General features: G+C 34.7%; 1 protein-coding gene across 4 annotated transcripts in view; it reads right to left on the bottom strand.

Annotated features, from left to right (window-relative positions):
- Window positions 1-1,948: 1,948 nt before the first annotated feature.
- OLFM3 (olfactomedin 3) overlaps window positions 1,949-24,077 on the bottom strand; it is a gene marked incomplete at both ends in the record, with an annotated part of 231,933 nt that continues 209,804 nt past the window's right edge. For all 4 annotated transcript variants that reach the window (XM_080916193.1, XM_080916194.1, XM_080916191.1 and 1 more), the window contains 2 exons: window positions 1,949-2,626; window positions 3,843-3,949. In XM_080916193.1, coding sequence (XP_080772319.1) covers window positions 1,949-2,626; window positions 3,843-3,949 — 785 coding nt within the window. The remainder of the gene's footprint in view (window positions 2,627-3,842; window positions 3,950-24,077) is intronic.

Here is a 24,077-nt window from a genome sequence, read left to right as displayed (position 1 = left end):
CATGGTATGTCTTAAAAACAAGAACTGTTCGTATTAGAGTCTGTCTACCTAAAAACTGATTCATTTCTAAAACTGATAAGATTTTGTTTAACCTTATACAAATTTCTATACAAAGTATGAACTGCTTGCTTTTGTGATATGCGTAGTATGACAACGAATCTCCTAAATTTTCTAACTCTTACTTGTAGACTGGAGCTTACATGAACTTTTGGTAAGAGAAGACATTGTTACAAAAAGATCCAGTGTTCCCAATAGATCATGCTTCATTTTTGTTGACAAAAAACAAAACAACAACAACAACAAAAAAAAAAACAAAAAATAAAACAAAATACAAAGTCCAAGAATCTACTCATTCAATCTTGAGTTTCAATATTAAAGTAACCCAGTCCTTCAGTTTGATAGGATGATAATTGAGAATGACCCTTTGCTTGCAGAACTTGAAATGAATTACTCTAAACATTAGTATCTTTTTGTAATGTGCTGTGTGTGCATTTTCATCTGCTCATTTTAAAATTGTGGTATTGTATACATATGAGACAAAAATTGCAATTGAAGTTATATGTTACCCATTTTAGAATATATTTTTAGAAATTTAAAATGCATCTCTATTAGTTTTCATAAAGCTGCCTTAGTGGAATTTTTTTGAGCATAGGAAAATTACTTCTAATTTCAAGGACATGTTCAGTATTTGTTGATTAAAACTTCTTTGGAGTTAGTAACACAAATGTTATCAAAGTTTGACTTTTCCTTTCTTTAATTTTTCACACATAGTGAGGCAAGTTATAAGGGGATTTAATTCTCATTTCATTCTTTGAATTGGCTGGCTATTTATATATTTGAAATAATAAATAACTCCCAATTCTTTTCATAATTTCCTTTTATACAAGCGTGCCAATAGCTCTTGAGGGCTTATAATTTTAATATAGAGAACATCACATAATTTTAAAAATAATTTTCATGTGCTTCATATTGAATAAGAAATGAAATTATTGAAAATTGTATGTAAAATATGTTAAAATACTAATATATAATGGCACTAATACTAATAATGATAAATGAATAGAATCAAATTGAGTCTTTATAACACAGCATCATATTTTACCAACAATTATATGAATACTTGTAGGAAATAGGGTATCATTATATTAATTTGATATTTCAAACTCAGAGCCAATGGTAGAGTGAAGGCTAAAACAAACATTCTCTATAGAATATCTGATATGTTTTTTTTTTTAATTTTATAGTGCTTATGAAAAGAGCATGCCAAGATCTTTCTCAACCAGACTCGAGAATTGAGTTGAGTAATTCTTGGAATTATAGTTTAGTGTTCTCTATAAAAAATGATACTTTCACAGAAGTGAGGGAATACAGTTGTATGATAGTGGTTACAATGATAGAAATATGCATTGCCAGGAAAATGTGAGCAAGAGATTTAGAAATGACTGCACAGCACCGCATCAGGGAATGTGGTATCAGTAACATGATTGATAGTATTTCCCATATAAATAAAATCTTTAAATCTTCTTGTAGAAATAAATGGGACGAAAGTGCTTTTCTTTTACCTTAATTTCTATGAAAATATTTCTTGATGTAGAGCAAGAGACAGTTAAAAAAAAAGTCAGTTAAAAAGAGAAGACATTCATGCATTTAAGCCACCATTAATCTGATTCTAATACAAGGCAGATCATTAATCTTTTGCAAAACTATGACTCTAGCCACTTAAACACTTTTTAGTGCTTTGCATGACAAGGGCATAATAGGCCCTGTAAATTTTAGATTTAACACGCTAACTTAGACAAACACTTTTTGAAACTCCAGACATACAATAAAATCCTTTGTATTGGAGAAATGATGACAAGCCAATCAAGGAGAAAAAAATAATCATACACAGGGTCCTATGAAATTTATCATAAATGACAGTGTAGATGGATAAAAAAATGACATTTGCCTATGTGTCATCTTCAGTCTTAATGATGTGGAACAGGGTAACATTGAACAGGACCTGGTGGCCATTGTTCCATGCATAAAGAGCTCTATCCCTTGCATTGTAGTCAAGCATGGATATGTGAAAGTATTGATTATGGAAGGGGATGTCCGTGTACTCATATGTGGAAGTTTTTGTGGAATAGGAATAATACACTTTTGCTCCTGTTAAGTGGGAATTGGTTACATACAAAGTCCCACAGATCATGAAGGATTCTCCTGCACTTCTCTTGGGATATCCAGTGCTCCAGCTTTTCATCACTTCCAAGGTGTCTTGATTAAGTTGGCTGATGACAATATTGCCTGCATTCTGGTTAGTTGCATATACAGCCCACAGCCCAATTTCGTCAGCCATTAGGTCAATGTCAGAGAATCCACCCCATGTGTAGGGGTACACATTGTGAAAACCAGCATACTCCAGGCTTCTTTGGGCTAGCACTCTACCCAGATCAAAGCTGTACTTGATGATAATATTACTCTGATACTTGTTGAAATAGAGGGAGCCATTGTAGACGACATGGTTAGTTCCTGCCCACTTGAAAGGGAGGTTGTATGTCCTTGATTCAGCTCCACTGACAAAGTCTGCAATAGACTTGTATTCACGAACTATTTTATTGTTAGTATAACTGTCCATATACCAGACCTGAAAATAAACAAAAGAAAGAAAAACAAGAAAAATGGTTAAATTCAAACATTTACAAATTTTTAAAATAAAGACAGTGACAATCAGTTTCAAGTTGTGGGTGTTAAATGTTCTTACTGCTAACCCATTGAAATGTCATAGCACATGGGCCTTTGTAAAGGTATTTGTAAGGAGGACCTGCAAAATGACTCAGTATATAAAGATTCTTGCTGCCAAGAATAAAATGAAGAGTTGCATCTTTAAAAACGGAATGATGGAAATCAAGAATCACAGAGTCCTCCCACCTCCATATGAATGTGAACATACAAACATACACAAATATATCTTTTAAAAATGATTTTGTATGGAAAAATTGTCCAAATATGCTACCTTCAAATTAGGTAGTAAATTTGGATATTACTTTTCCATACAAATATTCCTCTCTAAGTGATATATTTGTAATTTTTATTTATATTGTTATTTACAATTGCTTTATTGTCTGTCCACTGTATGCTTATTGATGAGTAAACCCAGCACACACTGCAAAGAACATATTCAGAGATACTCATTTGATCAATAACAACTGTAAGTTATTATCTTTCTCCTATATCTTGCCCTACAAAAATGTGTGTTTAATTGTACATACCCAACTTATATTTTATTTCTAGTTGCCAGAGTTCTGTTAACAGTTACTTATTTAAGTATGTTGTAGGCTTTAGTAAAACCATTGTTTTTATTTGATAACAAATCTAATTTTGATAGGCCTACTAAGGATTTTAGTTCATAGTGAATTGATTAACAAGTAGAATTACAGTCAGTTGCTATTATATTTAATTACATAATACAGGTAATTGAAAACTCACTATTTTAAGTGTTCCCGTTTTACAATTGTCTTGAGCAATATATTGATTTACATAATAAACTGGTTCACTACCCAGTGTTTTTTTTATCCTAAAGATCATATTTATTATGGAATATTCAGAGATTTATATTTCAAGCATAAAACAAGATGAATTTGGTGACAATCAGGCTAGAATACACTGAAGAATTTTAAGAGAAACATATCATTAAAGTAGGTTTGTTCTACACCTTAGAAATATTAACCGTTCTAGCTGGAAAATTCAAGAAATAACACTCTATATCAGAACCTGTATCAGGAAGAAAAGAAATAGCTTGGGGGAAAATAGTACAAATGAAAAGCTAATTGTAAGTAAGAGTATTTGTAGAAGCCACATACTCTGTTATTCTTTTCAGATGCTAAAGGATCTGTCATCCAAGCACCAAATCGAGTTCCAGATGTCTTGACCGTGATGGGACCTGTGATTTTCATCAGTTTGCCACATGCTGAAATTAGAGGAGCATAAACATGTTGGTTGAACACCAATGTGTCCAATGCACAAACTCAGATGAAAGTAAAGGGAGGGATACAGAGCAAAGCAAATCCATGAAATCAATGTCACATATTCTAAGTGAATGAGCCTCGTGTTGATTGTCATGTATTTAGTCCCAAAAGGGGATATGGCTTGTCATTTCAATGCTCTACATGTATAAACTATAATAAACATTAAAATATTTTATTATAAACAGCTTCTTATCTTATACAATAAAAATCAACAAGTTTCCTCTTCCTCCACTCCTCCCAGTTCTTTCCATCTCCCTCCTACCCAGAACCTCCTCCTCATTTCCATTCAGAAAATCGCAGGCCTCCAAGAGGCAACAGCCAAACACAACAAAACAATATACAATAGGACAAAACAAAAGTTCTCATATTTAGGCTGGACAAGGCAATCCAGGAAAAACATCCAGGGAGCGGGTAAAAGAAAGAGACACAGCTACTCCTACTGTTAGGAGTACTGTGTGTTTGATTATCACCTTTTCACATCTTTCCCCTTTATTTTATTTATCTTTTTTATTTAGAGAATACTTCATTAGTTTTCATAATCAAACCCAAATAGATGAGACTTTACATATTTAACACAGTGCGTTACTCCTTTACAAATGGAAAAAAAAATTAAGTTTAACATTTCTAGACCAATATGGCTGTTAATTTCTTTACAGTGCCAACTCAACACAGTAAATTGGGATACTTTTTACCAAAGTTTACAGCACAGCTAAAGTTTCCAAAACCCCAGAAAAATTCTGTTACTCTTGTGGTATCTGTCACCATTTTTCTAAATTATATTTTATAATCATGAAAATATACAAGTTAGACAGAACTCTGAAGCCTGAGTTTTAATTAGTTTGATTAATAAACATGTTCACTGAGCTATATCCTTATATAATATAGTATAAAATTTTTTTCCTGGAACATATGGAGCTATGAGGTGCTCACTATACAGAGAACAGGGCATGATCGAGCTAGCATGAATGTACAAAGAACAAAAGCTTAAATCTCTGGTCTACAGACTCCAAGAGAACTCATTATAAAAGTTTCCAGAATCCAAAAAAAAAATCAACAGAATTATTTTCATTACAAAAATATATAAAATACATATATGTAGTCAGTTTTGCTGTGAATAGGCCTTAAGGATAGCTAAGGTTCATTAATGCCAGAACCAAAACCAAAGGGCAAGCAACTTCTGTTTTAAAAATTTTGTTATTTCAAAAAGCAGAATTTAAAAGAAATTTATCTTATGTATATTTAAAAACATTTTTTATTCAAATGTTTACCTTTGATTCAAACAAAGAAATAAAAGTCTTGTCCATTTGTTCTATTTTTTTCTATTTTCTCTTGGTTTTATTTTATATTTTCCTATCTTCTTCTGCCTAGTGTAAAAATTGATAAGTGTTTAGGACATTGTTTCTGGCTGTTGTCTGGTTGGATAAAGTGTTCAAGAAAAATCATGAGCAAAAGCAATCTAGCTTGCAACTTTCTTTGGCTCATATTTCTCCCTATATGTTTCTCATGAGAATAATTTTTAATTGGAAGGATACCAACTACATAGTTAGGAAGAAGATGAATGGGAACATATTTTTCTCTGTTATTAAAATAGTAACTACATGTTCTGTAATCCCAAATATTTCATGAATTGAAAGCATTTGTTATTTTCTTTGAAAAAACATTAGATTTGGTGATGTCTTTTCATACTTTACATATTTCTTTGAATAGTTTAAGAGATTATCGAGACCCAGTTTATGAAGAGTGGGCTAATAGTTCATTAGACTTCATGCTATTATCTGTCTGTCTGTCTATCCATTTATACATTCATACGTTCATATATTCATACATCTATCTATGTCACTTACCTATAGTTTGTATGTTATGCCTATTTAGAATAAGTCAGTTTGGCTTATTATAAACACACAAAAACACATGAACAAAGTAGATTAAATCTGGTTTACAGATATGCTAATATATTTTGTGTAGTTTAGTTGAGTAGATGATATGGATAGAGAGGGAGCACCTTCATGGAGGGAATGGAAGGGGGAGTGGGAATAGCATTGAGGGGAAAGGGGATAACATCTGAAATGTAAATCCAGAAAATATCTAATTTAAAGAAATGAATGATATAATGACATACATGAATATTTATAAGTAAACATAAGACAGGATCATAGAAATTTCCAGTTGACATAGATTGAAATGAAAAGACATTCCCCTCTTCAGTTAAACCACAAAGCAATATATCTGTTTATTTTTTATGTAAAAGATAAAAAATAATTCTTGTTGAGATAATGGACTGGACTGATCTTTTATCTCCTCTATTTTTTCTATTTTTATTGTAATTTCTGAATAATGTAATTTAGTGTACTTTCTGAAATTATAATGGAAAAATAAAGTTATAAAGTATGCTTTAAAACCTGTAGACAGGGAAAAGAATACAAAGATATAGCTGTAGAGAAGGTTTTATAAATTTCCCAAAGCCACAGAGGCTGAAGACTGCACATGAAAGATTTGGGCTAAGATTTGTGGCTGGAACAGAAGCAGTGATGGCTGGAGAGAGAGAGTCAGCACCTTGAAGATGTGAACTATGGACCCATAGCTGTATGAAGAGAGATCATTGGATTATTCTAGTAAACTGAACACATGGGCAGAACTTAATTGCATGTTAAGGCTTCTTGGTCTCATTTTCTTCCCTAGATATGTAGGTCTCTAAAACCATGTCAATACACCTGCAAAACTGTTGTGTTACTCCCTTAAAAGGTTTAAAGTGGATAAAGTATATTTCGGAGACTCAGATTAGGATCTACCTGCTTCGTAGTCTCCCTGCCTAGAAAGCAGTCTTGAGTTCTATATAAAAACTCAAAAGGGCTAAGAAGATTCTTGCCCAAAATTGTAAAATTAGAGACTAAGGCAGATATCTTTGAAACTGTGGTTAAAAACAGTTCTGATGAAAAAGAATCCAGTAAGTAGATAAGACCCTTCCTCTTTTAGACATGTTGAGACTGTGGATTTGGACAGTGAAAGATCCATTTGGAAATGAAAACTATGATTACATTTTACAAAAACACACAAAAAACTGAAAGGGGGTTTCAATGTTTAAATAATGTTGCTAGAATGAGAAGATACACAAAAAGACTAGAAGAAATTGTAACATTATAGAAGTGCATTTAAGGAATCACTGTAAAATATAGGATGACTAAAAGCAAAGTGAAATTGAAATTTTCTAAGGTATTTAAGCAGTTTGTATGTAAACAAGTAAGAATTAGATTGGAATCAAGCTTTTAGCACCATGCAGGGTAATGGAATGCAGAAAAGATCTATGCCTTTGTATTGAAGAAGAAAAATACAAGAATAGACAATATCAGATATTTTCTGATGTGAAAATATCCCAGAAACATATTTGTTGCATAATTTTCTTTAAAATATTCTTGAGGATATCTTGTTGTGAACAAGTTAGTAACTTAACAGAAGCAGACATGACCAGTAAAGTAATGGCTTCTTTTATAATGAGAAATGTGCAGGAGACTTTGAGAAATCTCCCAGAAATAGACAGCTCTAAGAGGAAGAGCTTTTAAAACTTTTTAAAACTTTTGTGGAACTATGAATTAATGCAGCCATCATGGAAGTGATAAATATTTTTACAAGTGTGGATATATTAAACTATTATAGATGGATGGATGGATGGATGGATGGATGGATGGATGGATGGATGGATGAATGGATGGATATATTAGATAGATAGATGATAGGTAGGTAGGTAGGTAGATAGATAGATAGATAGATAGATAGATAGATAGATAGGTGAAGATAATTACTTCATTTTTAGTTCTTTGAGACTGGTTTTATGTGGCTCAGTCTGGCTTGAAATTCATTATATAGATCAGGCTGACATTGAACTGAGATCTCCATGCCTCTGGGAGTAAAGGTATGCAACATCCCATCTGACTTGCTGATGTATATATTCCATTTATGGCACAGATATTATGGCTCTAGATTTAGAAAGGAAAATTATACATCAAAAGTTCCAGGGAACAATATAACCTGATCATATTATTGGAATCATTCCCATTTAATGTAAAGAATCATCAGCTCATAATCAAATTAGTTGACTGGTACTCTGACTACTCACTAATTATAGAAAAGACAATATTACCCACACCCAAAAGACATACATGGTATGTACTCACTCACTTAGAAGTGGATATTAACCATAAAGTACAGGATACTTACACTACATTCCACAGATCCAAAAAAATTAAATAACAAAAGGGCCAATGGAGAATACTTGACTCTCATTCAGAAATAGAAATAAAAAAGTCTTTGGAGGTGGGTGAAGGGAGGGAACTGGGTAAAAGGGGATGGGGAGGCAAATGTGAGTAGGTATCAGGTAGGGAAGCTCCCAAGAGTAAGGTGCTAGAGAGGGAATGAAAATCAGCAGCTGGCAAGGAGTAGAACAGAGACATAAGGAAATGCCACACAGAGAATGCCCCACCTGGGAATCCATCCCATATGCAGACACTAAAATCAGACACTGTTGCTGAAGCCAAGAAGTACTTGCTGACAGGAGCCTGATATAGCTACCCCCTAAGAGGCTCTGCCAGAGCCTGACCATCATAGGTTCAGATGTTTGCAACCATCAGACTGAGCATGGGGATACCAATGAAGGAGTTAGGGGAAGGACTGAAGGAGATAAAGAGGTCTGCAACCCCATAGGAAAAACAACAATATCATACAACTAGACCCCCCCAGAGCTTCCAAGGACTTTACAACCAACCAAAGATTACACAGGGAGGGAACCGTGGCTCCAGCTGCATATGTAGCAGAGGATGGCTTTATCAGATATCAATGGGAGCAAGTGCCCCTGGTCCTGTAAAAGTTTAAGGCCCCAGTGTAGGGAAATGCTAGGGTGGGAGGCAGGAGTGGGAGGGGGATGCTCATTAAAGCAGGGGGAGGGTATATGGGATGAGAGTTTGCAGAGGGTAAACCAGAAAGGGGGATAATATTTGAAATAGAAATAAATCAAATAACCATTTTTTTAAAAAAGGAAAGCCAGCAGCTGGGAGGTACAGGAATCTCTATTACATGCCAGATACTTGAGATTGAGGAGGCTCCGGGCAATCCATGATGGTGACTTTAGCTGAGATTCTTAACAGTGGGAGATATGGAGCCTGACATGGCCAATTCTTGTCGACTAGCAGGACTCCCTCCCAGTGGAGGGTAAAGGACACCAACCTCATACAAAAATTTCTACACATTTGTCCTGCTTTGAAGTTCAAAGACTTCTTATAGGAGCGGAGACTGAGGGAATGGTCACTTAATGGCTGGACCAACTTCAAACCCATCCAATGGTAAGAACCAATCTTTGACACTATTAACGAACGGTACTCTGTTATGCCTGCAGACTGGAGGCAAGCATAACTACTCTTTGAGGGGCTCCACCCAGCAGCTGATGAAAACAACAAAAATCCAAACAAACAACAACAACGACAATAACCACGTCCCAAAAAACCAAAATAAAACCAAGCAATCAAATAAACAAACAAAACGAGCGGTGAGGCTTGGGGTTACATTATTTGGGCAACTTCCGGTGCAGCCACTGGCCAGCAATAAACACTTGCCTTTTAGTTTTAAAATAAATCCATCAATAAAATAAGCTTATAAAAATTTTCAAGATAAAAATGAAAAAGTCTGTGTCTTATAATTATAAGTAGTTTGATTTTGATCAATATCTGTGTGTTGCCACAAAGCATACAAGATGGAGATTTATTTAAAAAAAAAAAAAAAACTCAAGCAGATATAATCAAAATTTTCAGTTACTAGACCAGGAACTCATTAAATAATATCTATGATTGATATTTAAAAGTAGAAAATAGACACATTTTTCCAAATGCTAATTTAACCAATATAAAGCCCTAAAATTAAACAGTTAAATTTATTAAACTCTGAATAGAAAAACACAAGATTGTTAATTTCCATTCCAAGCCCTTTAAAAATTTAAGAATACTATTTTTTGCCATATGCGTACATTTAAGTTGTGATTTAAAAAGTTAAAGTAGGTACAAAAACATTGCAGCCAATAAGTTCGAAAAGTTAAAAAATGCATTCATACATTGTCTGCTGAGAGATTATTTCCAAGTTTTATGTGCTATACACAGCTAGAGAATGGATAGAAAGAAAAAGGGTCACAGACTAAAGAAATGAAACTCCTGAATAGCCTGCATTTTCATATTTTGTGTCCTGCAAGATTTAGACTTAAATTGAATGTTTTAAACTTCCAGCTCCATTTTACAGTTGACTTAGCAAGTTCTCTGACTTTACCTCTACAAACTTCAAAAAATAAGAATACTGTGAATTGTAACATTTAGCCATATATTTTTATCCCTGTTTATATTAGTTACTTTGTATTTACATTTGAGATGTTATCTCTTTACCCTGCCCAGCTCCCATTTTCCTCCCCCTCCAGTTGCCTTTACAAAGGTGCACTTCCTTCTGATCTTCCTCTCCACCCCATTGCCTTGTCATTCCCCTACATTGGAAAAACAAAATGTGCCCTCTCTGGAACAAAAGCCCCTTCTCACGTTGATGCCACTGCAATCCTCAGCTACATACACAACTGAATCAATAGGTTTCTCAAAATGTGCACAAAGGTTGGTGTTTTACTCCATGGGAGTCTTCGAGGGTTTGTTTGGTTGATAATATTATCTTCCCATAAGGTTGCAACCCATTTCAGTTCCTTAGGTCCTTTCTTTAAAAACCTCATTGGGATCCTTGAGTTCACACTGATGGTTAGCTGCAGGCATGCTCAGCTGTATATATATGACTCTAGCATCTATAGATGCCCTGAGGGGGCATCTCTGTAGCCATATATTTTTTATAGCAACAAAATTAATGATTTATTAAGAGATGAAAAATGGGGAGGGAGATCATACAAAAGGAGGGGGAAGGGCACAGATAGAGATAGAGAGTATACTAGAGGAGAGGGAGGGGCATAAATATACTAAAATTATTTCAAAAACCTTAAGGAATTGTAATGTTCATATTACTTACATTTGCATATAACATACATAAATGTATGTGCACCCATACACATACAGCTTAAGTATTGTTCTGCCATATCTAACAAAAACCCAGAACCATGCATGGAAATTCACATTTTGAGCCTTCGTCAGGGGAGTCCGGGAGCCTCTAATCCAGGGTATTGTTCTTTTCTTTGCTTTTGTTTTCCAGGTTGATGGTAAATTTTTATTGCACAGATATGATGCAGTTTAAACACAGGATTAGAAATGTTTCAGCTAAATAAAACCTGAAAGCCTCTTTCCTTGGGACCAGTTTTCATAGTATCAGAAGTGCTATGCAAACTGCCAGTGAAGAGGAACAATCTGTTGTCCAATCTAGATGATACACATGAACAACAACAGTAATTAGCATGGTTACACATTCCCAAATGTGCATAGCTTGCTGGAAACAAGCAGGTCTCTAACTCAGTGTAAAGCCTACTAGATAAGAAGGAAAGCATGCTTGGTACCAGAAACCTAGCCAATACCTGGGGCAAGTGAGGCTATAGGTTTTACTGTAGCACTTACTACTGTTGCTTTACTAGACCAGCTTAATTATTAACTGCTTCCAAAACACTTCTCCATTTATGCACAGGTTATGTGTAGTTTTCAGTCCTCATCAAGGAAACTTCTATTGGTAGTGAAAGAGACCACTACAGAAAACTAAACCTGATTAAAATGTTGAGAATCCCTGGTTGTGCAGTGTCTATTTCCAGTAGAGACATTTATAACAAAATGTCTGCATCTAGTGCTCAGAGAGCATCATGAGAGAGGCATGAAAAGACTGTAATAGTGAGAGGACCAAGAAGTCTGCTATAAGACCATCTTTCCAAGAAGAATAAGATAGGTACATTCATCTTAAAGCCTCATAAACATGGCTACCTAAGCAAGACCTGAACAGTGAAAACACCAATAGATGTGGAAGGAGAAAACTTATGGGATTCAACAAATAACTACAGGCAACTAATGGCTGCTGAGAGAGGCATAATTAGTCTTCCCCAGGATGAGTATCTTAATTAGATATGCAATATATAATGGTTTGTCCTGAAATCACCTACAAGTAACACTAAATAGATGTAGCTGGCTGTATTTGTGTATTTATAAAATATGAATACACATGCATTTATATACATATAAATAAAAAATATGCTGTGAATTTGAGAGGAAGTAACTAGGGGTAACATAATAGAGATAGGAGTAACGGAATAAAGAGGGTTTGGACAAAAAGGGGAAAGAGAGAAATGACACAATTATATTTTAACTAAAAATTAAAAATCATAAAGAAGATAAGTTGAATAGAATTATACTTCTAATGAGTTCTCACAATGTGTTCCTGCACATGTTTCTTTATAATTATATTTCTCATGAGTTCTCACTATATACTACTGCACTTATCTTTATTTGGGAATTATATTGTCTGCTTGATCACTTCATGGCCTTTAACTAAGCCCAGGTGTAGAATTTGCGCTTATCAGTTTAATAAATTGTCTGTTTGAGAAAAATATACTTTGCTGTTACATAAGGAAGCCAAATTAGTTCTGAATTTTTATTACTATAAGTTTTCTTAGACACTTTTGTTATATTTGAATCATTTTCAATATGTGTAAATGAATATTTACAAAGGGCTTCAAACAGTTATTTCAAATCAGTGTTTTGACCAAGGAGGATCTATGCACACTCATATAACTAATACTTTACCTTCTGGGTCCACTCTGGGTTACCATCTATCTTAAATCTGCATAGTCAGCATCCACTCACTGTTTCCCATCTTTCCATGACTCACAATGTGCAATGCTTGATCTGTCTTTCCTTGTTTGACCTCACTCTATCATTATTTGTCATCTGGAGACACGTTTCTTTCAGTAAACTAATTTTCTAGTATGAATATATGAGGCACACTCAAAGTAAAGTATAGCCAAATTTTCGTGTGTTTTTAAGTCTCTTAATCAGAAATAATCACATGAATTCAAAGTTTTAAAATCCACAAAGCTTACAAGGGCTTCTAACTCCTAGATGACTAGCTTGATATGTAATTTGTGATGTAATTAACAAGGAATCATTCATTGGCTTATGATATCATAAGGATGTTTCCTTACAGTTTTACCATAATTAGCATATTAGAAGGCCAGGTTGGAAAGGGCCGTATTTTAGAATGTTGTGTAAGGGATGGTAGGTTAAGAGTTGTTTTGGATCTGGATTGTATTTTTACTCTTTATATCCTTAAGCAATTTCCTAAACTCTAATTGTCTCTTGGGTAACAGAGGTAATCAAATAGCTTTCACACAGCAGTTAAAAAGATAAAATAACGAACTCAAGTTACTTATTTAAAATAGCACTCAGTACACAGACAGATACTTTAGAATATTATTTGTTGCATGTGGTCCTACTAGGACTATAAGATTGATCAAAAAAAAAAAGTTCTTACCATTAAATTTGTAAAAGCAATGGGAAGACTTGTAAATTTTTGTCAACATAATCTAAAATAACAGAAGAGTTTTAATAGGAAACATTAGGGAATCAAAAGATATGCAAATAAGATTTCAAAGAAAATTTTATCTACTTTATGGACAATGAACTGCAAAGGGAGTGAAGAGCAGAGTTGAATATTCTCTACAACTTCTCGCATTATTTAGGTGAGGAATATAAAGCAACAATAGAGAGAGAGGCAATGGTATATTAGGTGTCTGTTATTAATGGTAAAACTGGTAGAAACCAATTTTGTTCTAGATGTGAAGATAGAAGGCCCATAAAACACTAACCAATGAGTTCACATGAAAAGACCCATAGCTCCAGGTGCATATGAAGCAGAGGATAGCATTCTCCGGCATCAATGGGAGAAGAGGGCTTGGGTCCAGCAAAGGCTCATTTTCCCAGTGTAGGGGAATGCCAAGGCTCTGAGGTGGGAGAGGGTGTTTGGGTGAGAGAGCACCTTCATTGGTCGATGGGAGTTGGGGAAAGGGAACAACATCTGAAATGTAAATAGAGAGAATGTCCAATAAAAAATGACAGAAGGCCCAAATAACTTAATAATGTTATAGTATAATATGCAAATGTGTGGCTTGCTTGGTTGGGCAGAGTTTAATGCCTTTTACTCAGATACAGAGACAGGGAAGAGGAAGCAAGAAAACTATGTCAAGACTCCAGTGAAGGTAGTTTTCAACTGTACGTGATTTGACACAATATCTGGTGAGAAAGGGTGTACATGAAGGTAGCAGATGCCCCTGGGATAAGCACTTTGGACAGTTGTAAGTACTGTAATGATAGTGAAGGTCCGAGCCTCCATCAGCTTCTTGAGTGACATACATATACCATGAAAGACATCCTCAACAGATCTCTACAAATAAGCATTTAAGGGATCCAGGAGAGATGCCCTGGAAGAAACTATCATTATGATGGAAACTGTGTAGTATTATGGACTCTCGTCTTCGGGAGTAGCTTTCTGAAAATACTTCTTACCTTTAGAAATTGAGCTTTGGCTTAATCCTGCAACTGAGTTAATAACATGGCTTACAATCTGTAAAACTATATATTACATCTGTTTTTCTACTGTGTGCTCACTGTGTTAATTTTCTTTAAGAAAGTCACCTAAACAACCTAACTCTATCTTGAAACTCTGATTAATCAATTTGTTTTGCTTTTCTTTTCATGCTGAGCTAAATGCTTTACTTCAGTATTGCATTATGTATTACTCCATGCTGCTGGTCTAGAAGTGTGTGTGTGTGTGTGTGTGTGTGTGTGTGTGTGTGTGTGTGTGTGTGTGTGAGAGCAGTCATGAGGTTCAGAGTAACTCAGAAACAAAGTATCAACTAAATTTATTGAAAGCAAGAGGTGGATATAGTGTGGTAACACCTACTTGCAGTTTTGAGTGCTTTTCTGGGTCAGAAAATATTTCTTATAAACAATTTATAACCCACAAACTATTGAAAATAAATTAAAATGAGAAAATTTTCATTGTTTTTCCATACCATATGTTTTGTGCTATATAGTACAATGACCCTTGTTAGGAACAGATGGAAGGCAAATGGAAAGATATAAAGAATTTAAATTTGAGTTCACTCTTGGTCTAAATTATCCCAAGAGGAAGAATCTGTTTCATTAACAAGGCATCATTGAACCAAATGAACCAGTTCCTCAGAAAACTGTGTACAGACTTCTAGAGAATCCCATCTTGATGGCGAACATGACACTTTCAAAGAAGTAGCTATGCTATTTAGTACAAATAAGTCATTGATGATTATGAGAAATATAAAAAGTGACAAATCACAATATGAATGGAAGTCGATTTGAGAAACACAATAAACCAAAGGAGGAATAGAGGGGGAGGAAAGTGTGGGCTCATTAACAGTATGTCTAAAGTCTAGTATATATCTAGGGGCAATGTGGTAGAGAGGAAATAATGAAAGTTGTAAAAGATAAAAATAAAATAACCAAAATCCACAAATAGATAGTAATTTAATTTACTTAGTATCTATAAAAAGCATGCCTCCATTTACCTTTTAATGTGTATGTTTATTAATTAAAATCTGACACAGAAACAAAAATTCTAAGGTAGATAGTATTAAATCTGGTTTCCCATACAGGTTACATGCGAGAATTATTGTATATTACAGATAATGCATTTTCTTTTGGAGAGGACTGTCTAAAATTTGACAAGTTTTTTTTCTACTAAGTGCACATTGAATTGATTCAAGGCCAAGAAACTTTTATATATTGATGAGGACAAAGTGGTGTCTGTGGTCATAGCATATCCAACCAACTGATTGATAGATAGATAGATAGATTGATAGATAGATAGATAGATGGATGGATGGATGGATGGATGGATGGATGGATGGATGGGTAGGTAGGTAGGTAGGTAGACAGGTAAGTAGGTAGAGAAACAGATAGATAAGAAGTCTCCACTGTGGCCATGTTATTATACTGTTATTGTCAGATGGGCTCCCCAGGCAGCAACAATACTTGAAGATCTCTGAGTTGATTACTTCCCAAGAGGAACTTTCTTTAAATTGGTCATTGATTTCTGAGGCTGAAGTTTATCTTGTCAAATAAAGTCAGTAGTATTAAATCTACAGGAAAATATAAAACTGGCTGCTTTCTGAGTTATAATTTTATGTGCTTTGGTGTCAAGAAAACATAGGCATCTTCATGGTCTAAAGGAACAGAGACATTGAAATAAAATAAAACCAAAAATAAAAAAAACACAAAAAACAAAAAACAAAACCCTGATTTTTCTTTCATGGCTTTTCCAAGCTAACTTTTGTTCAAATTGTCTTTACTCTCACTTTCTAGAGGACAAGGGAAGCTAGTCAGGAAAAATAATTTCCCTAAATGCCTGGAAGACAAATGGTCTCATAAAGGTGCATGGCAAGAGAAGTGAGTCCTGGGTCATTGATTTCCCCTACCACTCTCCTCTGTCTATAGATCTATGGAAATGTCAGCATGGATAACATTCTACACAGAGAACATATACAGAATAGGATATTTAAGAAAGTGGGCATTTTATTTCTCTGATGGATTTTATGCATTCATTTTCTATTGTCACATATTCCTTATCATTAGTTGAATAAAAGGTAAAATTTAGGATGCAGCTTGAAGGCGTTGGATCATTGATGCATAAAACACATCTGTTTTATTTTGTTATATCTTTAGCATATAAATGTGCTTTACTATAGTATAGTCTAAGAGCATCCAGCTTTGTACCCTTAGGCCAAACCTATACATATCACTTAGATATAACAGGGACTATTTCTATGAACAAAAAATTGTTTCTGGCTCTTTAAAGGCTATGGGGAACTCATGTAGTAAGAAGTACACATGATTTAATTTCACTGTCTGTTAAAATTCTTATAGAAATTTTATTTCAGCCATAATTTGGGAGCCTTGTAAAGTCTACTTATGTCATTTAAATTTTATCTTTTTATCTACACCTGCTGATTATGCTGTTATGCTAAAGATTTGGGGTAGAAACAATGAGCTTCTGCTTATTAATTAAATGTGCTATAATAATTCATCTTTTATCAGAAAACACACTTCTACTTCCATTGTTGTTTAAGGAACTTCTTCAACTCTTTCAATTACCTTCCATATAAATTCAAACAGATATATCTTAAAGTAAAAATCTATTTAAACCTAAGCCTGAATAGACAGTAAGTAACAAAATCCCCGATAAAATAGAAATTTGTACTTTTTTCTGAGAATATAGGTTGTGCGATTTAAATATAGTCATAAGTTAAGAGCAAATAAATATATGGAAGATTGAGTGAGCCAGCGGTGAGGCAGCATGCAGTCCCCCAGATGCCCCTCCCAGCCCCAGCTTGCTCCAGGGAACCAGTAACCCTGCATTGGGCTATTCCCAGCTGGACAACACAGAGTGAGGAAAGACACTCAGACCACCCGCCACAAGGAACAGCAGTGAGCCAGCGGTGATCCAGCAGTGATCCAGGGACACCAGACTGACAACAAGATGGCAAGAGGAAAGGGAAAGAACATACCCCAGGGAAACCAAGACAACCTAGAAACACCAGTACCCAGCTCTCCCATCACAGCAAACAGCAAAATGCCAAACACACCAGAAAGAGAAGACACAGACATAAGATCATACCTCAAGATAATGATAGAGATCCTGAAACAAGGACGGGAGGAAAAGCACAAAGAATTAGAAGCTTTTAAAGAGGAAACAAGAAAAACACTCTAAGAACTCAAAGAACTAGAGGAAAACAGAACCAAAGAGATGAAAGAATGGAAGAAGGAATTTAAAAAGAAAATTGACACAATAAAGAAACACTAAAAGAGATAACCTAGAGGTAGAACACCTAAAAAAGAAATCAGGAGTCACAGATGCAAGCATTTCCAATAGACTACAAGAGATGAAAGAGAGAATCTCAGGGGCCGAAGACCACATTGAAAGCATAGACAAAACAGTCAGAGAAGATGCAAACACCAAAAAGCTCCTAAACCAAAATGTCCAGGAGATCCAGGACATAATGAGAAGACCAACCTAAGGATAATAGGAATAAAAGAGGGCAAAGAAAATCAACTAAGAGGCATAGTAAATATCTTCAACAAAATCATAGAAGAAAACTTCCCTACCATTAGGAATGAAATGACCATGAGCATAAAACAAGCCTACAAACTCCAAATAGATTGGATCAGAAAGAAAATTCCTACGGACACATAATAGTCAAAACGCCAAATGCCCAAAGTAAAGAAAAAATATTAAAAGCAGTAAGGGAAAAAGGTCATGTAACATATAAAGGCAGACCAATCAGAATCACACCCAATTTCTCAACAGAGACAATGAAAGCTAGAAGAGCCTGGACAGACATTATCCAGACACTAAGAGACCACAGGTGCCAGCCAAAGCTGCTATACCCAGCAAAACTCTCATCGCCATAGATGGAGAAACTAAGATATTCCAAGACAAAACTTAATTTACATAATATCTGACAACAAACCCAACACTACAACAAATTATAGTTGGAAAGCCGATTACAATGAGGGGAACTACATCTTAATAATAACAAGAAAACTCCTAAACAAAAAAACCAAAAGAAGAAAGATATACAGGCGCAATTCAACCTATCAAAGCAACAATAGCAGGAAACAGCAACCACCATTCCTTGATATCTGTTAACATAAATAGACTCAATTATCCAATAAAAAGACATAGGCTATCAGACTGGATACATAAACAAAACCCAGCAAATTGTTGTATACAAGAAACTCAGAGACAAAGACACACACTATCTCAGAGTAAAAGGCTGGGAAAAAAAACTTCCAAGCAAATAGCCCCAAGAAGCAAACTAGAGTGGCCATTCTAATATAGAATAAAGTAGATTTTCAACCAAAAGTTATCAAAAGAGATAAGGAAGGACACCTTTTACACATTACAGTGTAAATTTGTCAGGAGGAACTCTCAATCCTTAACATATATGCTCCAAATACAAAGGCACAGATATTCATAAAAGAAACCCTACTTAAGCTCAAAAAACACATTGTGCCAAACACAATAATAGTGGGAGACCTCAATACCCCACTCTCATCAATGGACAGATCAGGGAAACAAAAACTGAACAAGGATACTGTAAAACTAGCAGAGGTTATAAACCAACTGGAATTAATAGATATCTACAGAACATATAATCCTAAAAAAAAAAAAAAAGAATACACCTTCTCAGCACCTCAAGGCACCTTCTCAAAAACTAACCACATAATTGGTCACAAAACAAGCATCAATAGGTATGAAGAATGAAATACTCCCATGCAACCTCTCAGACCACCATGGTCTAAGGGTGGTCTTTAACAACAACAAAGACAACAAAAAGCCCACATACACATGGAAACTAAAGCCCACATACACATGGAAACTAAACAATGCTCTATTAAACAATAGCAGGGTCAAATAAGAAATAACTAAAGAAATTAAGGATTTTCTAGAATTCAATGAAAATGAAAACACAACATACCCAAACCTATGAGATGCAATGAAAGCAGCACTGAGAGAAAAACTCACAGCTCTTAGTGCTTCCAAAGAAAATAAAAAATTGGAGAGAGCATACATCAGCAACTTGACAGCATAGCTAAAAGCTCTAGAACAATAGGAGGCAGATACACCCAAGAGGAGTAGATGGCAAGAAATAATCAAACTTAGGGCAGAATCGACCAAATAGAAACCAAAAGAACCACTGTAAGAATCACCAAATCAAACAGCTGTTTTTTTGAGAAAATCAAAAGATTGATAAACTCTTAGGCAGACTAACTAGAGGGAAAAGAGAGTGTATCCAAATTAACAAAATCAGAAAGTGGAGAAATAACCAAAAGTGAGGAAATTCAAGAAATCATCAGATCGTCCTAAAAAAGCCTATACTCAACCAAGCTCGAAAATCTGGAGGAAATAGATGAATTTCTAGACAGATAAAAGGTACTAAAGTTAAATCAGGACCAGGTAAACCATCTAAATAATCCCAAACACCTAAAGAAATAGAGGCAGTAATCAAAAGCCTCCCAACCAAAAAAAGTTCAGGTCCAGAAGGGTTTAGTGTAGAATTTTATCAGACATTTATTGACGACATAATACCAATACTCTCCAAACTATTACACAAAATAGAATCAGATGGAAAACTACCTAACTCATATTTTGAGGCTACGATAACCCTCATTCCTAAACCATACAGAGACCCTACAAGGAAAGAGAACCTCAGATCAATCTCACTTATGAACATTGATGCAAAAATACTCAACAAAATCTTTGCAAACCAAATCCAAGAACACATGAAAGCGATCATTCACCATGATCAAGTAGGCTTCATCCCTGGCATGCAGGGATCGTTTAACATAAGAAAATTCATCAATGTAATCCACCATATAAACAAACTCAAAGAAAAAAAAACCACATGGTCATCTCACTAGATGGTGAGAAAGCATTTGACAAAATTCAACACCCCTTCATGTTAAAAGTATTGGAAAGAACAGGAATCCAAAGCCCATACCTAAACATAATAAAAGCAATATACAGCAAACCAACAGCCAACATCAAACTTAATGGTGGGAAACTTGAAGCAATCCCACTAAAATCAGGGACTAGATAAGGCTGCTTGTTTGCCCCCTACCTATTCAACATAGTATTGGAAGTCCGAGCTAGAGCAATTAGACAGCAAAAGGAGATCAAGGGGATACAAATCGGAAAGGAAGAGATAAAAACATCACTCTTTGCCGATGACAGGATAGTGTACTTAAGTGACCCCAAAAATTCCATTAGAGATTTCCTACAGCTAATAAACAAGTTCAGCAAAGTAGTTGGATATAAAATTAAGTCATACTAATCAGAAACCTTCCTATATTCAAAGGACAACCATGTGGACAAAGGAATTAGAGAAATGATACCCTTCACAATAGTCTCAAAAACTACTATGAAATACCTTGGAGTGATTCTAACTCATCAAGGGAAGGACCTGTATGACAAGAATTTCAAAACTCTAAAGAAGTAAATAGAGGATGAACTTAGAAAATGGAAAGTTCTCCCATGCTCATGGATTGGAAGGATCAACATTTTAAAAATGGCCATCTTACCAAAAGCAATCTACAGATTCAATGCAATCCCCATCAAAATTCCAACCCAGTTCTTCACTGAGTTGGAATGAGCAATGTGCAAATTCATTTGGAATAACAAAAGACCTAGAATAGTGAAATCCATCCTCAACAACAAGAAAATGTATGTGGGAATGACCATCATTGACCTCAAGATATATTACAAGGCAATTGTGCTAAAAACTGCATGGTACTTGTACAGAGATCAGCATGTGGATCAATGGAACAGAATAGATGATCCAGAAATGAGCCTTCGCATATATGGTCACTTGATTTTTGAGAATAGAGGTGTAAACATTCAATGGAAAAAGGACAGTCTCTTAAACAAATGTGTTGGTACAACTGGCACTCAACATGTGGAGAAATGAAAATAGACCCTTTCTTATCTTTTTGTATAAACCACAAGTGCAAGTGGATCAAAGATCTCCACATTAAACCAGGTACACTGAAACTATTAGAAGAGAAAGTAGGAAAAACCTTAGAACACATAGGCACAGGAGAAAATTTCTTGAACAGAACAACAGTAGGTCATGCTCTAAAGTCAAATATTGACAAATGGGACTTAATGAGATCTGAAAGTGTGTGTAAGGGTGAGTACACAGTCAAGAAAACAAAATGGCAACCAACATGATGGGAAAAGATCTTTACCAACCCCACATCTGATAGAGGCCTAATATCCAAAGTATACAAATAACTTAAGAAGATAGACACAGAGAATCAAACAATTCTATTAATAATGGGGTACAGAGGTAAGCAAAAAGTTAATTGAGGAATATCGAATGGCTGAGAAGCATCGAAGGAAGTGCTCTACATCTTTAGTTATCAGAGAAATGCAAATCAAAACAACCATGAGATTCTACCTCACACCAGTCAGAATGGCTAAGATCAAAAATTCAGATGACAGCATATGCTGGGGAGGATGTAGAGAAAGAGGAACACTTCTCCACTGTTGGTGAGACTGTAAACTGGTACAACTCCTCTGGAAATCAGTCTGGTGGTTTCTCACAAAGATTGGACATAGTACTACCTGAAGACCCTGTTATTCCTCTTCTAGGCATATACCTCAGGGACACTCCAACATACAACAAAGACACATGTACCACAATGTTCATATCAGCCCTATTTATAATAGTCAGAAGCTGGAAAGAACCCAGATGTCCTTCAGTCCATGAATGGATACAAAAATTGTGGTATATTCACAAAATGGAATACTACTCAGCTATCAGAAACAATGACTTTATGAAATTTTAAGAAAATGGATGCATCTAGAGAATATCATCCTGAGTGAGATAACATAGTCACAAAAGTACAGACATAATATGCAGTTACTGATAATTGGATATTAACCCCAAAAAGCTCTGAACACCCCAAAAAGAACTCACAGACTTTATGAAGTTCAAGCAAAACAAAGGCCAAAAAAAAAAAGAAAGAAAGAAAGAAAGAAAAATTATTATGCTTAATCTTTATACACCAAGAACTTTGACTATTTCCAGGTTACATCCTGTTTAACATGTACTTTATGCTAATTGTAACTAGTAAGATTTTAATGCATACTATCAAACATTTAAAAATATCAAGTACTGACAAAATGTATTCATATACATTTTATACAAAAATGCTTTTAAAATCCATACATTTATTTCTGATTTTTAAAGGAAAGGTGTTCAATTCAATAAAAATAGAAAGAAGAACATTATGAAGAAACAATGAGGAAACTCTCATTACTTCCTCTTGAATGTGGTAGCAGAGATTTCGGTATCCTCTATACAGACTTTATGTTTTAAATTTCACTTTACCTTAATCTAACTCCAATTGATTTGTAAATCTTTATAAAAACTTTATGACATAAGAACGTATTTTATGAGTTTTAAAATTAAATGTGACCCATAATTAAGTTATAATAAAAAGATCATGGAGTGTTCACATTTCTGTGTGTGTGGCATATTCTGGCAAATGATTTCAAATGACTTATTAAGTTTTAATTCAACTTAATCTAGTGCCATATTCTCATTAGATCTCATTTTTCTGCCCCACTGATCCAGAGTTTTACTTTTCTTTAATTTCTACTGTCTCTGAATATATTTGGTGTATTTTCCTTTAAATATTAAAGAGGACAAACTATTGGGTACTTTACAGTGAAATACTGAAATTACCATTGTTGAAAGGAAAAAGTCAATAACATCACAATAGAAACACAGGTGAGAACTCGTACAGTGCTTTTTATAACATGCCTTTACTCAAATGTTCTCTGACATGTGAGAGACAGACAGACAGACAGACACACACACACACATACCAGAAATGCACACACCATATTGCTATATGAGTTGAAAATAAAGTTATTTTAATAATAAAATCCTCAACTCAAGCCTTTCTACAAACTGATTTTATCTTATGTGTTTGAGATATGTTGTGTTTATACCACTGTAATAAAAAATATGTGTGGGAAAAATTTTTCAATTAAAACAGACTTGGACTTAAAGGTGTTACAACTTTAGTAGTCTACAAAAGTTTATTAATTTTTCCATGTTTTAATTAAATCACCAATGCTAACCTCTAACTTAGAGTTTTTTCAGGGATTGAAACACATGTGTAAAACAGCTGGGTTACTAGATGTCAAAGCAGTAGGTATCCTGTCTTGCTGCAACCTCCTTTAAAATGCTTGCTTAAAGATGAGCATGGTAACCACAAAAATCGGTCCCTAACAAAGTGCTAGCACATATCATGGAGTCAAAAATAACTGTTGAGTGTATAAACATGACTACTGCAACTTAGAAAACTTGTTTTCCATTGTAAGAAATGAATTCCCCATATATAGCATAGTAGGAGCCTCTCACCACCTTGACCTTAAATGGCTCCTTTAGTAAAAGGATGCCTCCCTTCTTTCACTAGAGGGCACCAGATCATTGCCCTAAAATAAAAACATCACAAGGGAAAACGGTAGGGT

This window comes from Micromys minutus (genome assembly GCF_963924665.1).
Source record: "Micromys minutus genome assembly, chromosome: 4".
Taxonomy (NCBI): domain Eukaryota; kingdom Metazoa; phylum Chordata; class Mammalia; order Rodentia; family Muridae; genus Micromys; species Micromys minutus.
This window is presented reverse-complemented; position numbering and strand designations above follow the sequence as displayed.